The sequence below is a fragment of the Aythya ferina genome, assembly GCF_964211825.1.
Source record: "Aythya ferina genome assembly, chromosome: 10".
Classification (NCBI taxonomy): Eukaryota; Metazoa; Chordata; class Aves; order Anseriformes; family Anatidae; genus Aythya; species Aythya ferina.
Genome location: NC_140306.1, coordinates 12196242 through 12212002, shown reverse-complemented (window position 1 = coordinate 12212002; position 15761 = coordinate 12196242). Strand labels below are relative to the sequence as shown.

The 15761-nt window shown below is 47.3% G+C and overlaps 1 protein-coding gene across 6 annotated transcripts in view; it reads left to right on the top strand.

Annotated features, from left to right (window-relative positions):
• Positions 1 to 13965, top strand: part of IP6K2 (inositol hexakisphosphate kinase 2) — a 37189-nt gene extending 23224 nt beyond the window's left edge. For 5 of the 6 annotated variants that reach the window (XM_084531191.1, XM_084531187.1, XM_084531188.1 and 2 more), the window contains 5 exons: positions 6860 to 7153; positions 9278 to 9500; positions 10157 to 10332; positions 11611 to 11786; positions 13181 to 13965. In XM_084531191.1, the coding sequence (XP_084387317.1) occupies positions 6952 to 7153; positions 9278 to 9500; positions 10157 to 10332; positions 11611 to 11786; positions 13181 to 13678 (1275 nt within the window). In that variant the 5' untranslated portion in view covers positions 6860 to 6951 and the 3' untranslated portion in view covers positions 13679 to 13965. Of the gene's footprint in view, positions 1 to 2108; positions 2294 to 6859; positions 7154 to 9277; positions 9501 to 10156; positions 10333 to 11610; positions 11787 to 13180 lie in introns of those variants that run through there. The other variant, XM_084531192.1, reaches the window with a different exon arrangement.
• The last annotated feature ends 1796 nt before the right edge of the window (positions 13966 to 15761 follow it).

The window sequence follows — 15761 nt, the reverse complement described above, 5'->3', positions numbered from 1 at the left end:
GTGTTTTCAGTAGCTTGAAGTGTTTTGAAACAAAGGCAGTTTCAAAAGATCTGTGAAATGCATCTCACATTGAACTTCACAAATGAACTTCAGCTGCTGGGAAGAGAAAACTCCATCTGTCATGAGCACCAGAAGTAACGCCTCAAAGCCAACACTTGGGGAACCATGGCCTGAACTGTGGATGAGCATTTCGGGTCTGCTTCCTGGCTCTGTCTGGGTTGTTTCTGACCAGTTTCTTCTACAACAGGTTCTTTTTTTGACCAGTTTCTCCAAAAAGGGACTAAACTTTGTTTGGAGTATGTTGATGGTAGCAATGAGTGTGTGTATAATTAGGAGGCGTGAAATAGGTAACTGTAGGTTGTTGGCACCATTCTCCTTGTAGTTTATTTATAGATTATCGTTGTTTGGCATGGCATTCCTGGAAATTTTGGCTCAAGGAGTCGGACTGGATTTGGGCATGGAAGCTTGAGTTTTGCACCCTTGTCCACTTGTCAGGCGCATGGCTTGAATATTAGGGGCTGGGATTTCTGGAGGGCATGCGGACAGAAAATCCTTTCTGTAGCTAAGCAGGTAAGACCTTTGGAAGGGACTTGATAGCTGCACTTCAGAGCAATTCTCATTTAGGGCGACTTGATCACAGCTTCAGGGGCCAGCCCGAAAGGTGCCCTGTCCTTTGGTGGAGGAGTTGGAAACACAGTTACCAGGCTGCCGGCTTCATGGCAGCGAGAAAGGTGTGGACGTGAATTTATTTTAACTTCAGTGCTTGAATTTCGCTTTCTTTTGTGTCTTGAATAACACTTTCACAAGTGCAATCCGTGCAATTTAGCTCTTGCTGTCATATTTTCGGAAGATTAAAGGCTGAATGCTATTCTGGCTTCTCCATTACAAAGGGCAGCATTGTCTTGTTATAGCAACTGGTGTTTTTAGCCGCTGGTGCCAGAATGCTGTTTTAAGATGGATCAGTTTCTAAATAGGAAGTTTAAGTAGCTTAGCTTTGGTGGTTCGGGTTTCTTAGTTTCCATGGCATTTTTTACTTGGAAAAGAGGCTGGTTGGTAAATTACGCAATCCCTGGAAAAACTGCACGGGTCAGAATTGTGTGTTCTTTTCTGGCTGGGTATGCTTAGTAACCTGTAACTTGGCTTTATTTTAGTTCTAGGGAGATAAAATAGCTTTGAGGAGTAAATCTGGCATTTCTCTGCAGCTTTGTGTCTGTGGTTGTTAAGCTTGCAGATTACAAAGGGTGCAGGGAAAGCCAAAAGTGTTGCTTTTTGGGTACTTTGTACTCTTTGCACTGAAAATCCTCATTGAGGTTGGAGGAACTGCCTTCCTGGCTGAGTGGCTGCCCTACCTGCTCCTGGTAAGGAAAAGCCAGAAGCTCTTGGAGGCTGCCTTGGTTACTGCCTCGCTTTCTAAGACAAAATGTAGGGGAATTGGGCTCTCCTAGAGGTGTAGGGCTGGTTTAAGGGAGGGATGATGCTCCTGCATGAGGAGCAGTGCTGGGACATGATGCAAGCCAGGCTGTTGTGTTTGTTTGGTGAGGTTGTGTTCAGAAGTCCTGCTGAGAGCTGCTACAAGACATGGTCTGCAGCTGTGGGGTTACATTCACGGATGTGAATGACTCTTAATTTGTGGGGCTGTGGCTTTCTCTCATCGTAAATACTGCTGGGATTGGGGTATGTTTAAAGGAAAACATCAGAACTCCGTGTTTAGAGAATAAAAGGAGATAGTAAAAATATTGCTGGTTTTTATTTAAAAAGTCCATTATATGCTGAAAACGTACTTCTTTCTGTACGTTTGTCAGTACTGGAATGCTTCATCTTTTATTTGCATGTTACAGGTGAACCTGGTGTTGGCCAGGAAGGGCCCGGTGCTCTCCCTGCAGAAGGGGCTCTCTGTAAGGGGTGCTGGCTTTCTCCTGGCTGTGGGTATTTCAGGGGGTTCTCCTGCACATCCGAGTTGTTTGAAACACCCCTGAACTTCTTTGATTTGTTCAGCACTAATTTTGCAGAGCTGTAAAACTGGTAAAGGCTTAAAAAAAAAAAAAAAAGGCGAAACTTTTTTAGAACTAACTGCTTCCAGCTGTGTTTTGCTTGTCATGTGCCAGTGATGGATGAGCCCTGGCACAGAGCACAGGATTTTCTTAAAAGCTGCTGCCAGTGGGTGTGTTCCAGGATTTATTGCTGCGTTCCTCCAATAGCCCAGCAGGAAAAGTGTACACAGCTTGGAATGGGAGTGCCTGTAACCGTGTGGAGGAGGGCTGCTGCCACTGTAGTTGGTTGAGCTGCTGAGCAGGTACTTTCCACCTGATCATAAGTCTGCTTTTTTTGTTGGTGGGAGTCTTTTGTTTGTCTAAAGTTAAAAACAGGATGGGATTTCTGCCTCCGTGGGCCGAGACTGGTAGCTGGTTGGTTCTGTCACCTTCCCAGAAGGGCTTTGCAAGCTTGTTTTGTGTAAACTCTGTTCCAGAGTTCCTGACTAATTCTGGCTCCCTAGGTCCATCTATTTCATGTGATTTAGTAAACGACTTCAATGAATCTTTTTTCCTTTTCCTGGTAAATTTTTTTTCATTGTTCCAACCTACCTCAGCGTGCCACTGCAATCACCACCTGTTTGATAAGGACAGGTTAGAAGAAAATACATCCTGTGTCAGTACTTCTAAGAAGACTTTCTTCTCTTGGCCTGCCCCAAGCACCTTGCTCTCCACAAGCAGGATTTGCTTTTTTGGATTTTTTTTGGTGAGGATGAGCCCGTCATTGCAGTGCCTGACTCCCAGTGCCCTTGTGGCTTCGCGGCGAAGGCTAGAGCAGAAATATTTCTGCCTGGGGAATGAGCACACTCCTCGCTGTGGAGGAGTCGATAGCTCACTCCTTGAAGTGTTCCTGCTGAGTATTTTTACAAAGCCTCATCCTTGCTCATCTCTGAGTACATGTCCTGAAGACAACATAATTGTCAGTAGATTGATGAATTTGCTGCAGAGGAGCTGAAGTAACGTTGGCTTGCATAGAAACTTGTGGCTCAGCTTTTTTTTTTTTTTTAGTGGGCTCAATACGTGGTGTAGTGAGAGGCATCACAGCCTCTTGGCCCAACGCTGCACTTAACAAAAAGGTTTTTTTCCAATGTAATCTTTGTTTAAAAGAGAGCTCAGCTGAGAAGTTCTCTGGAATATAGGGTGGAGTGTTGGGATATGTTACCCAAATTTGTGTCTTTGCTCCTTTGTTTAGGGAAGACAAAACGAGAAATAGGAAGCAGTATGCTCGCCTGTCGCGTCTCCCCCTCCTAATTCTGTGGCTCTTCCCCCAGTGCTGGAAGCAACATTAAATCTGCTGTGCTCCACTTGCGTTCCTGCTCTTTGGGGAAGGGCTTTTTGTTTACAGCGAGGAACATTTTTGGAGACTTTACAGTGCTAGCACACACATGTAGTGAAGATGACCTTTTCCCTAAAAATCAGTTACCAGAATAAGCGATTGCTTTCTGTAAGCACGCAGGATGTCAGGCTGGGCTCAGCACTTCTATCCTAACGAGAAAAAAATGCCAGAAAGTAGCTTTTACTGTTTAACCTTAATTACTTTGTTGTTATTCAAGATGGGAAAGGTTTCAAAAGCCTGCTGCGGGTCTGTTTTTACCTTATTTAGAGGTATAATGATCCTGAGAGCTAGGAATCTGGTAAAACAGTTGTGATAAAAGAATGCGGAAGGTTGGTTTTTTGCATCGAGACACAGTCAGTTGTGCAGGGCTTGGTTCCTATTCTGTGTGCAGTTTATTTCTAAATGTTTTGTATTTCTGATACTGTGCTAAGGTAACTGGAGGGTTGGGGTATCCCCATTCCTGGCTTAAGGTCTCGTGGAGTAAAACACAGCAGAGCAGCTTCAGTTCATGAGCCAAGCAGCAACTGAAGCGAATGTTAGAAGCAGTTCTTCACCGCTCCTGGATTGGGCATGTGTGCTAAGAGATAAAATAGTGCTGTGTGGAGGAACAGCACTGGTGTCCATCATGATGAGCCACAAGTTGAGCAGGAACTTTGAGCCTGGGCCCATTTAACCAGCCTCATGGCTCTGATATCCCACTGCTGGGTGCTCTGTGCTGTTTGGTTCACGTCCCTCACTGCTGGTGACAGCAGGAGAGGAGGCTGGCCTCCTGGCTACATGAGGGCTTGCAGCATGCCCGTAAGCACCGGAGCTCGTTAGGGATGTGGTAGGTTCTTGGTGTGCTTGTTTCAGCTGTGAAGGGTTGTGCCCAAGACCTGAGGTATCATCCCAGCCCTGTGCACAAGGCAGGTGTTGGTCTCACCAGCTCTCTGTAACTCTCCAACACTGATGTTTGCATGTTCCTCCATCCCTTTTCAGCTGGCATTTGTTTCTTTGGGTATTCTTCAAGTTGAGCCAGCTTTGGCTGCTTCACTGGGCCGTGGATTTTCCTCTCCTGTGGCTGGCTGTGTGATTTGCTCTTTCCTCAGAACCACCGTGGCTCAGCGGGGCTATCACATCCTGCAGCAGCTGTGCCGTGCACCAGCTGTCGGCTCCCCCTTTGCACTGCTCAGCGAGCTGTGGGAAGGCAGGCAGAAAGCTCAGCCCTGTCTGCCTTGCTGCAGGGCTGACTCGGGTCTCTTGGGAGCTGCGGGTGGCCTCCTGACGTAGAAGCCTGCATTTGGGGAGCCCAATTCAAGCAGACTGCTTCGGAGGGCAGCTCTGCATCAGAAAGCCCGCTGTCACAGGGGCTGGGGGAAGAAGGGAGGTTGTTTTTGTGAGCTGGTTGTGCAGGGAGCAGTCACTGCCTAATTGAGAGCTGCACTCTCCAGAGGCTGCTCTCGTTAACGCAATCCCATGCGGGACTCTGTGGAGAATCTGTAAGGCCACGAAATACCTGCCAAAGGATCACCTGGGATCAATTTTAATTTTTAAAACTCTGCAAGGATGAGTTCATCGTGGTGTTCTGCCGCTGGTCGCTGTCATGCGAGGATGGGAATAAGATGTCATCACACATCGCTCTTGTTTTATAGATCGGGGTTTGTAACATCTTTTGCTGCTTACTGTGAGAATGGCATTGCTCAAGCTATTGTTGTGTCTAGACAAGTTTGTTTGCCTCCTCCGAGTTACGTCAGGTTTTTCTTAAAATGCTCGACGCTTGTGAAGGAATTGCACATCTGCTTTTTTTTCCCCCGATGTGTTTTTTTGAACAGAAGGCTCCATCAAAGGCGCTTTAAAGCTTGTGGCGGCGGGGTAAAGGGCAGAGTACACCGAGCCTGAGTTTAGCGTCTGGGAAAATGCTGGAAAACAGCTGGTCTGTGCGCTTTTTGCTCTGAAGAGCATTGAAAACAAGCTGGTTATAGAATCAGGGGATGTACTACAAGACTCTAGGATATCACTTGAGAGTTGTGCTGTGTTTCTGGAAGACAAACCCAGCAGAGCTTGTTAATGCAGGCACAGTGAAGCTGTCTTTTCTGATGTGATTTCTCTCCTTCCTCTCGGTATTCCCGTTTGCCTTGTGGTCATGCAGCCCAAGCGCTCTGTGTTTGACTGGTGTAGATGTTTCTAACATTTCTCGAAGCCTGCCTAAATATTGCGTAACGGCTATTTTTGTAATATCAGAACTATAAAAAGCCCTCGCTTCGCCGGCCCTTGAATGGGAGCCAGGTCTGGGTCTTTCAGGAAAGCGAAGTGGTGCGAGCAGCGAGGGATGTTGTCCACACCACTTGGGCAGCTGTTAAAGCAAATGCCCTGAGCTGCTGCTAATGAGCTCCCTGAAGACGTGTTGGGTAAACCAGGTGCTGTGTGGCCTGTGCCGGAGGTGCTTTTTGCCAGGACAGGGGTGTTGCAAGCCGCTTTCTAGGTCTGAGCAGGTGCCAGTCGGTGTCTGTACCCCGGGGTAAGCAGGAAGGTGGCCTCAGGATCAGGGGCCATGTGCTGCGGTGCTGGTGCTGTTACAGGCATGGCTGTGCAGGTGTGAGGCTCCCTCTGCACAGGGTCTCGCCGTGAGTGCCTAGCATCCAAACTCCTGAGTCCTAAAATTGCTGCTGTGTTATACAAGCACAGACACACAGCAGTTCCCTGGCAGCACGTGGCAGGGCCTGCCCCTCTCCCTGCGTTTCGCGGGCACTGCGGGCTGTAGCCAGACGGATTTGGCAGTGGCAGGTGTTTGGGGTGAGGCTGGGGGGCTTTCCATGCCTGCTGCTTGGTGTTTGGGGTGAGGGTGCCCTGGGAGGAGCTGCACGGGATGAAAAACACCAGGAAAGCAGCTGGGGAGGGAGGGGAGGATTTTGCTGGTTTGGTGCTGTTTTTAAGGACCTTAAGCAAAGGGGGAGGAAAAAAAAAACAACTAGCGGGTGCGTAGTAAGCCGCTATCGATCCGCTACCCGCGGGCAAACATTCCGGGAGCTGAGCTGATCGATGAGCTTCCCCGAGCAGCTGCTGGTTTCCAGTAACACCCCCGTGGACCTGCAGACCATGGTGTTAGTGGGTCTGCTGCAGCCCTGCGGCCTCGGCTCCCCACCCTGGGAGGCCGAGCAGTGCCCTGCGAGCTGGGCGATACCCACGGGGTACGGGGGGATACCACGGGGTACCCCCGGGTATCGCCCCGTACCCCGTGGGTATCGCCCTACATCCCATGGGCATCGCCCCGCACCCTGCGCAGCAGCAGCCCCATAGCCCGGTGGCAGTGCCCCGGTGGCCACGCCCACCTCACCCTAACCACGCCCCTCTATTTACCTAACCCCGCCCTCCAACTCTCAAACCGCGCTCCCCATTGGCTGGCGGGCGGTGGGCGGGGCCAGCCGTGGCGCCTTTCTGGGCGCTCCCCCCGGTGCGGCCGCAGTGGTGCGGCGGTGCGCGGGGCTGAGCGGGCGCCCTGTGCTTTGCTCCACAGCCGGCCGCGCTGCAGCCAGCCCCCCGCCGGGCTCCTCGTCACTGCCACCGCCACCGCCGCCGTCCCCTGCCTCTGTCTAATGCGCTACAAGGATGAGCCCAGCGTTCGGAGCCATGGAAGTGGAGCACTATTCCAAGGGAGTGCTGCTCGAGCCCTTTGTCCACCAGGTCGGGGGCCACTCCTGCGTCCTGCGGTTTAACGACAAGACCATCTGCAAGCCCCTCATCCAGCGGGAGCACCAGTTCTACGAGACCCTCCCGACGGAAATGCGTAAATTCACTCCGCAGTACGAGGGTAAGTCGGCGGCGCGGCGCGGGGCTGGGCGCTTCTTCCTGTAACTGCGAGCGTGCCGGGCTCTCTGCTGGCTCTGAAGTCTCTTCTGCAGGAAGAGATTTTAGGGTTCTCTTTTCATGTATTTTGATGTTGTCTGAGGCAGGCTGTGGAGATGCAGGGTGGAAATGCTTGCCAAGTTGGCGTTTGGGCTGACTAACAGCATTAGAGTAGAGCAGCTCTGCTGGTGATAGCCCATATATCTCCCTTAGGCACAGGTAAGTAGCTAACAGCTTGTAAATGTTCTCAGTAATCCTCTGCTGCTTTTCTTGTGGATTCATATTTTTTTTGCCACTTGTTTAATGTCTGTTTACAGGGATTTAATAAGATTGGTTGCTGGTGTTTTGTGTGAGCTTAGTTGTGGTCTCTCTTATTTTTGGATGTGTCCTCTCTCTCTCTCTCATTTTGATCACAATAAATAAATGTCGGTAAAGTGTCTTGTTTAATGTGTGCAGTGTTGTTTCTGCCATTAAGGAAATGAAAATTCATGGCATTGAGGTAGGCAAGGATCAAGTAGCCGTGATGAGGCTGAGTCAGATGTTATGTAGGAGTGGAAATTCCAGTTCTCCTGAGCGTTGCGCTAGTTAACAGAAATACTTCTCTTTCCCTTTGGTATTCCATCCACTGCTGCCCAGTGATTAATAAATAATGACCGAAGCATTTTTTAAACGGAGTTGCTTTTTAAAGCACACTGACTTGAACAGCTGTTAAGGGTGACCGAGTTTTGCATACTGTTTGTAAAACTGGTGGAAGACTTCAGAGGAGATGTTGCACAGTTATGCTCCCTGCGTGCTTACAGAGACGTTTTGGCACTACATGTTCTGTTGGACTGGAAGAAAATGTGGTCATTGAATGATACTTTTCACCATGTAATAGAACAATTGTACCAGTGTGTATGGCTTTTGGGGGAGTGCGGGGAGGGATAAGGGGCCTCACTTGGTCCTTCTCTGTTATTTTTTTTCCAGGATAAAGCCAAAGGCCACTTGCTGGCTGGTTTTTCCCCCTTTTTTTTCCTGTTGTCCTTTCCTTTGTGGCAGCAGGACTGTCAGTCAGAGCTTCTGCGCTCCCTGCCCCAGCTACTGTAGGTCTCAGAGCCGCCTGCCCAGCTCAGAAGTGCCAATCTCTCGCCGAGACCTCTCCCCTCTGGCCTAGTGATGAGCTGCAAGAACGGTGCAGATTGATTGATTTGAGAATAAAGAGAGAGGACTGAAAAATAAAATTAACAGACAATTCAGACAATCGTTCTGGCTCCTTTGCTAAGCGTTGAAATGTGCTAATGTGGCACTAAGGGCATCTGTCAGAGCGCTCTGCTAAGACTCCTAAGACGCAGTGTAGTGCTCTAGAGACTCTTGAGAGGGAGGATGAGCGAGAAGTGCTCTCAAGGTTCACCTTGTTTCTGTGTACCACAGTCAGATTTGTTCTGTATTGCATTCTGTTATTTATTTCACAAGACTGCTGCATTACCAGTATCAATAAAATACATTCCAAAACAGAGGGGAAAATGTTTAATAAAAGATGGTGGTTCGAAGGGGAAGCGTTTGGACTAGTTTCTTTTGTAATGCGATGTTTTCTTGTGTTGTTACTCTGCTTGCAAGTCTTTCCTGTCCCCTGGGGTTCAATTAACCAGATCTTGTTTGGATAAGTGCTCTTTGTTTTGCTGCCATGCAAAACGTGCAGCTTTTGGTGTATTTTTGGGCAGGTCACTTCTCACTGCAAGATGTTAACACATGCTTTACGTCTCATTTAGGGTCAGACCAGTCAGGTTTTTCAAATTAATAAAAGCTTTTATTAATTGAAATTGTCTCCTGTTATTATTTGGCTCTTAATTCTGTATCAGAGAGAGAAAAGAACTTTTTGTATCGTTGTCTTGTTAATGTGATGAATTGTCTTTTGTGGGGTGTTATTTTTGTCTAGGTCTTTTGATATTTGTTAGGTTGGCCGATGAGGTTTGGCCTGTGGCAAGATAGAAACTAAGGATGAGGGTAAGAGAAACCAAAAGTTGCTCTATTCTCAGTGTAACATTGTGTTGTAACAGGCTCGCTTATCGCTTCAGCAGTTGACAACTTCTTTTGTTTTCTCTCTCTTCAGGTGTGGTGTCAGTGAGCTTTGAAGAGGATGAAGATGGAAACTTATGTCTAATAGCATATCCGTTAAATGGGGACCACGATAACTTGGAAAACTTAGATAATTCTGACTGTGAACCCAAAAGTAAGCTGTTGCGATGGACTAACAAAAAGACAATGTTGTTAGAAAACGAGAAGATATCTAAGGAATGGGTACGACAGCACAGGAAAGAGGAAAAAATGAAAAGGTAGGTTTGCTGAGGAGAACCCGACTGCAAAGTGTTAAAGCAAAACATTTTTTTCCTGCCAAACTGGGATGTGATCTCCAGAACTCTAGAGAATTCTCCAGACCTCTAGCTTTCAGTTTCTTTTCTTGTGTTGTTTTTCCTGATAACAGTGCAGTCAGGTTCAGTACTGAAACTGCTTTGTGCTCAGCCTGCTTAGCATATTGAGTCCTTTTTGCTGCGATCAGTTGAGAAAGGCTTTCCAGTGTTGGACAACATATGGCAAACAAGCCACCACATTTCAGCTCTGCTGAGGGACCCTGTTAGTGGTGTATTCCCGTTGTGATGCATTGTGCTAAACCACTGTCCTTAGCAAAGGGTAGACCTTAGAGTATCGCTTATTTCTGCCAAAGTAACTCAGATAAAGAATGTACAAAGAGAATTACTAAATGTTCTGTAACATGACTCGGCTGTATGCTAATCTGTACTAATTTGGAAGTAGCTTTACAAAGGTTGATGCATTACTGATTTGGAAGTTGTCCAGTTGTCCATAAAGCAAAACAAAACTTAGGCTAGCTGGTGGTGAAGGTGAGCAAAATAGATGGAAAAGTTGAACTCACTGTGAACTTTTCAAGGAGCTTGTTTTGGGATTTGACTAATTTGCTGCTTCTGTTTTCTAGTCACAAATTGGAAGAAGAATTTGAATGGCTGAAGAAGTCTGAAGTTTTATATTATACTGTAGAGAAAAAAGGAAATGTCAGTTCACAGTTTAAACTCCATAATCCTTGGAGCATGAAATGTCACCAGCAACAGTTACAACGGATGAAGGAAAATGCAAAACATCGGAATCAGTATAGTATCCTTTCCTGAAAAGACCTCATGACAATGGAATGAGAAGGGCTCTGCTTTTTATTTCTTGGACGTGACAGATAAAAAAAACTCAGCGCAGGCTTAACTGTAATCCAGAGAGACTCCGTGAAGCAGGCGTTTACTTGGTGACTTTGAAGGGATTGCCAGCTCCAGAACACAGGCTTTTGCATGTAGTAAAGTAGCTAGGCTACGAAATCCAAATAACTTGACTTAAATCTACATACTGTGCATTAGTGGAAAGGCTTTATAGTATGCTGTGTTTGGGATCTTCCACAAAACCAGTTTATTCGTGTAAGCTTTCAAGGGAGGAGTGCTGTGGCTTTTTTTCATTGGCAAGAACCACGAATATTTGTGTGTGGTATTGGTGATCTTAAAAACTAGCTTCCTCTCCGCCTTTTCAGCAACTTCTCAGTGTTGCTTTAAATATAAGGGGTAGGATGTTCTGCTGCAAGGAGTCATCTGCCTCTAGTAGTCTCTTCATAGTGAGACTTCTTGATAAAGAAAAGCTGGATATAAACTGTCAGGATGGGAGTAAAGAAAAAAGCGACAATGTGCAAAAGCTGAAGCACATGTCCGGGCTCTGCAGCTGTAGGTAAACATCTCCCCCCCCATGCATTCTTAGGGGGTTATTGCTGTATGCAGGCTTGCATGTAACGAGTAAATCCTGCAAAAATATTAGTATCTATATGCTGTGGTAAGCAGATTCCCCTGTGTGAGGAGTTCTGGTGAATGAATTACCAGAACAGCTCAGTGACTAAAACTGTTCAGAATGGTAGAAGGTACTTGATGGCTGATATCGTCATGGCTTCACTGTCGGTGATTATTGAATTATCTAAGTACTAGTGTGTAATGTCTCCGAAGCATATATCAAATGTTCTGAAGTACTTTTGAACTTTGGCATTTCAGATGTGGAAATGCTTCAGCATTTTTTCAGTGGGAACTGAAGCACATGCAATCTTAATTTCCCACAAAAGCAGATAAGTCTTCTCTTAAGTAGGCAGTACTTCATAATTCTGAGTCTGGCTCGTCTGCCAGATCATGTTGCTGTGTGACCTAGTTACATTTTTCCCACTTAATGTAGAAAATCACTTATCTTCTCTAGAGACCATTGGTACTGGGAATAAATATCCACTGTGATACCAAGTGTTACCGAAGTTTTGGTAGGCTACTGCGTACTGGGTATGCTTAGAATGAAGATTGTGACGCTAAAATCTGTCTGTGCTAAGCTGTATTCTGCTGTGAGGGTTGTTCCTTAACTAGCCAGAATTCATTTTGCTGGAAAACCTGACATCTCGATATGAAGTACCATGCGTGTTGGACCTTAAAATGGGAACCCGACAGCACGGAGATGATGCATCAGAGGAGAAGAAGGCCAATCAGATCCGCAAATGTCAGCAGAGTACATCGGCTGTTATTGGAGTCCGAGTTTGTGGCATGCAGGTGAGAGGAATTACATGCAAGGGGACAGGCTTGCACCCATTTCTCTTGTTTTTTTTTAGCTTAGGTAGTAATCCTGTGTGGTGTTGTCCTTGAGATGCTGTGCTTTGTTTCCTTTCATGAGGGCAGTGAAGCTTTTGAGTATCACCTAGCAGTTAAAGGTGGCAGCATCTGCGGGAGCAGCCTGCAGCACCTTCTGCATCCCAGTGGTTGTGTTCTCTGAGCAAGGAAATAGACCCCTGCTCCATAACAGCAACTGAAAAGTGTGTAGTAAAATTATTGATGTGATTAACGTCTTAGGAGAGCATAAGAAACAATCAAAGGTCTGTTGGCACACGTTTTAAATAAAATGTGGAAATTTGCCAAAATATTAACTAGCAGTCAGGTCTGTCTGGCAGACTTTGCAAAGCCATGGGTCGTTCACTGCTTAAAGTGGAGCTGTTGTGAAGTGTTGACAAGAAGAGGATTAATAAGCATGGTAGAACTATTGGTCAAACAAGATAGTTGCGTGGACTTTCACCTGAGTTGTTTACTTGTTTCTGTATTCCTAGAGTGACAAGTGGGAAACAACTTGTTTGTTTTTGAGGCTTTTCCGAAGCCTCTCTCCTCCCATCCAGTAGATTCCAGGAATGCCGGCAGTGTTTGCTAGGACTTGTTCCCCAGCATGACTCTTGGCATGGTTGGTGTTCAGCTCCCTGTTTCAATTCGGAGAAAAGCACGAGACAGAAACAGAAGTGTGGGAGCTGCATTCCTAACCACAGCGCTGGGATTTGAGCAGGGCTGGCTTGTCAGTTCGTTTTCCAGTATAGACCTGTGGAGGAAAACAGAGGCACCTGCAATCCTTACGTGATGCAGATACTTTGGCATTACTGAGCTGTGTGATGTGTGGAACACTCCCCTGTAGGAAGGAATCTTCCTGCAGGAGCAATTCCGACTTCTTTGAAATTCAGAGGATTAAGGGGCACACCTTGTCTTGTGAAGTGCTGGGTGCTGTCACTTAGAGCCCAGCGTTCTGGGCCTCGTGGTGTGCCCCTGAGCTGGGGCAGGTAACGAGCTGAGCGAGTGGCTGTGGTACAAGCCGGAGCTTGACTTTGGAGATCTTGGCCACAGCTTTCCTAATCTCACTTAACCTCCCCACTCTTACATTCCAAGTGGAAAAGCTCAAATCTAAACTGAAGGAATTTTCCACTTCCTCTGTGCCTCCAAGCTCCATAGACACGGCTGGATCTGTTGTTGCTAACAGTTTCTGTAACTACAAGAGCAGTTTTAAGAGCAGTGCGTTGCCCTGTAAGAGCTTTGCATAGCATTGTCTCCCATACCTTGCCCCCATGTCTTCGCCTCGTTGTCACCAACAATTTTAACTCTTTTTTTTTTCTCTTGTGTCCTTGAACGTGCAGGTCTACCAGGCAGGCACTGGCCAGCTGATGTTCATGAATAAATACCATGGAAGAAAACTCTCAGTCCAAGGATTTAAAGAAGCACTTTACCAGTTCTTTCATAACGGCAAATACCTGCGCAGGGAACTCTTTGAGTCTGTTATTAAAAAACTGACTGAACTCAAGTCTGTCCTGGAGAAACAGGAGTCGTACCGCTTCTATTCGAGCTCCTTGCTGATCATTTACGATGGGAAGGAAAGGCAGGAAGTCGCTGTTGACTCAGACCCGGAGGACTTAGAGGACCTTTCAGAGGAGTCTTCGGATGAGTCAGCAGGAGCATATGCCTACAAACCCACCGCTAGTACTGTTGATGTTCGCATGATAGACTTTGCCCACACAACCTGCAAGTACTATGGAGAAGATAGCGTGGTACATGAGGGCCAAGACACGGGTTATGTTTTTGGACTTCAGAATTTAATAGATATTATTAAAGAAATAAGAGACGAAAGTAGCGAATAAACAGTGTGAATGCACAGCGGTAGAAAGCACTATTGTGACTCTTTGTATTCCAAAATTATTGGCCACTTTCTGGTGGTAGGAATCTTTACAGGCTCTGCAGGGATGGTCCCATCAGAGTCAGACTTGTTCAGAGGGCATTTACTTACATTGGTGCTGGACCTAGCACTGGCAAAACTTGGTATCCTTATTTATTTTAACTTTCTTAAACATTCCATATTTGATTACTCAGATACCTCTGTTATCCCTGTGTGTATACGTTCCAATAAAATTCTTTTTGGTCATTGTAAGCGCTGCTTCTGTCCTTGCTGCTGGCTGCAGAAGAGGTGAAGTTCCGAGATCTTCCTGGGTGTGTAATGCAAAGGCAGCATAAGAGCAGCACCTGGCTCGTTACGCTGCGTGTGGAATAACATCACTGCTGGGCTTCCTCTCGAGAGCCACGAGCAAGTCCAGTGGAGAACTGCCAGCCTGGCCGGGGGCCGGAGCACCTGCCTTTGAGGAGAGGCCAAGGAACAGGGCCTCTGTAGGTCAGGGAAAAAGCTCAGAGCAACCAAACGCACAAAGGCTGGATGGAGACCTCCAGAGGTCTCCTGGCCAGAAAAAAAAAAGTGACTTCAAGTGAGAACTTGTCTTTTAAAATAGCCAACAAGCTGTTTCCAATTTCAGGACCTTGTAAACTGAATCCCCTGCTGTGTAACCCGTTTCTATATACATTTTCTTAATCTAGGCTGAGCCAAGACATACGTAAAAGACTCCTACAGGATTAGCTGTTACAGCAGCTCCCAGGGCAGGGCTGCAGAGCCTGAAAGTTACCCTAAGTAGATTAAAATCTTACTCGGGACAAATAGGTGGGAAGAAGTGTCAAAAGGTGAGAAAACAGCGAATAACGGCAAGAAAAATAAGAGTAACTCCACTTTTTTCTTTTGGAAGAGGCCTGTTTATTTATCTAGGTGTTATTTATCTGGCCCTTTTTTGCTGGCTGACTTCTCCCCTTGGGCAGCTTGCAAGTCATCGTGATGGGGCAAGTGGGAAGCGGGCTGTGAGCACAGGAACACTGCTGCTCATTGCAGCTGTCCCGGATAAAGCAGCGAGGGCATGCAGAAATGAAGGGGCTGGGGATGTGGGTGCTGCTGGGGTCCTCTCCTCAGCTCATCCTCTGCCCACAGGCCTACGAGGCAGGGGGACACGGGGAAAGCTGCAGGTACAGAGCAGGGAGGTCGCCCTCCTGAGCCCCTGGGTACCCCTCAGTGTCTGCAGGGAGCATGTGATCGGCGGGGCGACGGCCTGGCTGTTGCTATCAGCTTCTCCTGTTCAAAGTCTGCCTGCTGCCTGTCCTGTGCTCTTTTGTACTTTTCTGAGAGGTTTTTTACCTTTACTCTTGCAACATGAGTCGGTGGCGGTTGCTTTTCTTGTTTGTTCCATAGCACCCGTGCCCAATCTGGTGTTAGTATTAAACATTTTTTTTTTTTACGTTCTGCAGTCACCCTGCTGTTCTGTGGCCACGCTTGGAGGTGGGGGGATTCCACATGAGCCAGGTTTGTCCATCACCCACTTGCTATTTTGTGCTTCACGGGGCTTAACGCTCAGCCCCACTGAGCTGTGAAAATGCCCAAGGAGGCGCTGGGTCTGTGGGCTCTGGGCATTTTGGTTGCAAAATGCTTTGGGCAGCAATCAGCAAAACTTCCTGCTGTCTCTCCGCGCTGTGCCCAGGTGTGAGTCAGTGCCGGGAAGCAGGAGGGGGATCGCTGGCAGCAACGTGACGTTTCCCTTCGGGTTCTGCAGTGCCCTCTGCTAACGCCGAGTTCCTGGCAGGCGCTGCAGTCACCCAGCACCGCTGCAGAATATAAATAAGCCCGCCTGTGCAGATCCATCCGATACACGGTTTGACTTTGTAGTCTGAAATTAGCAGGGATAAAGTCCTCTAATGCACTTGCGTTACGTCTGAACTCTGGAGGGAACTCATCAAATCCGATGAGAACAATCGCATTTGCTCTGATGCAAGCTGCCTCCGCAACAAGCCCTCTTTGTTCTGCTGCTCGCAGGCAGGGCTCTGCCCGGGGGGCGGTGTAAGAGGGCTCCAGACTGC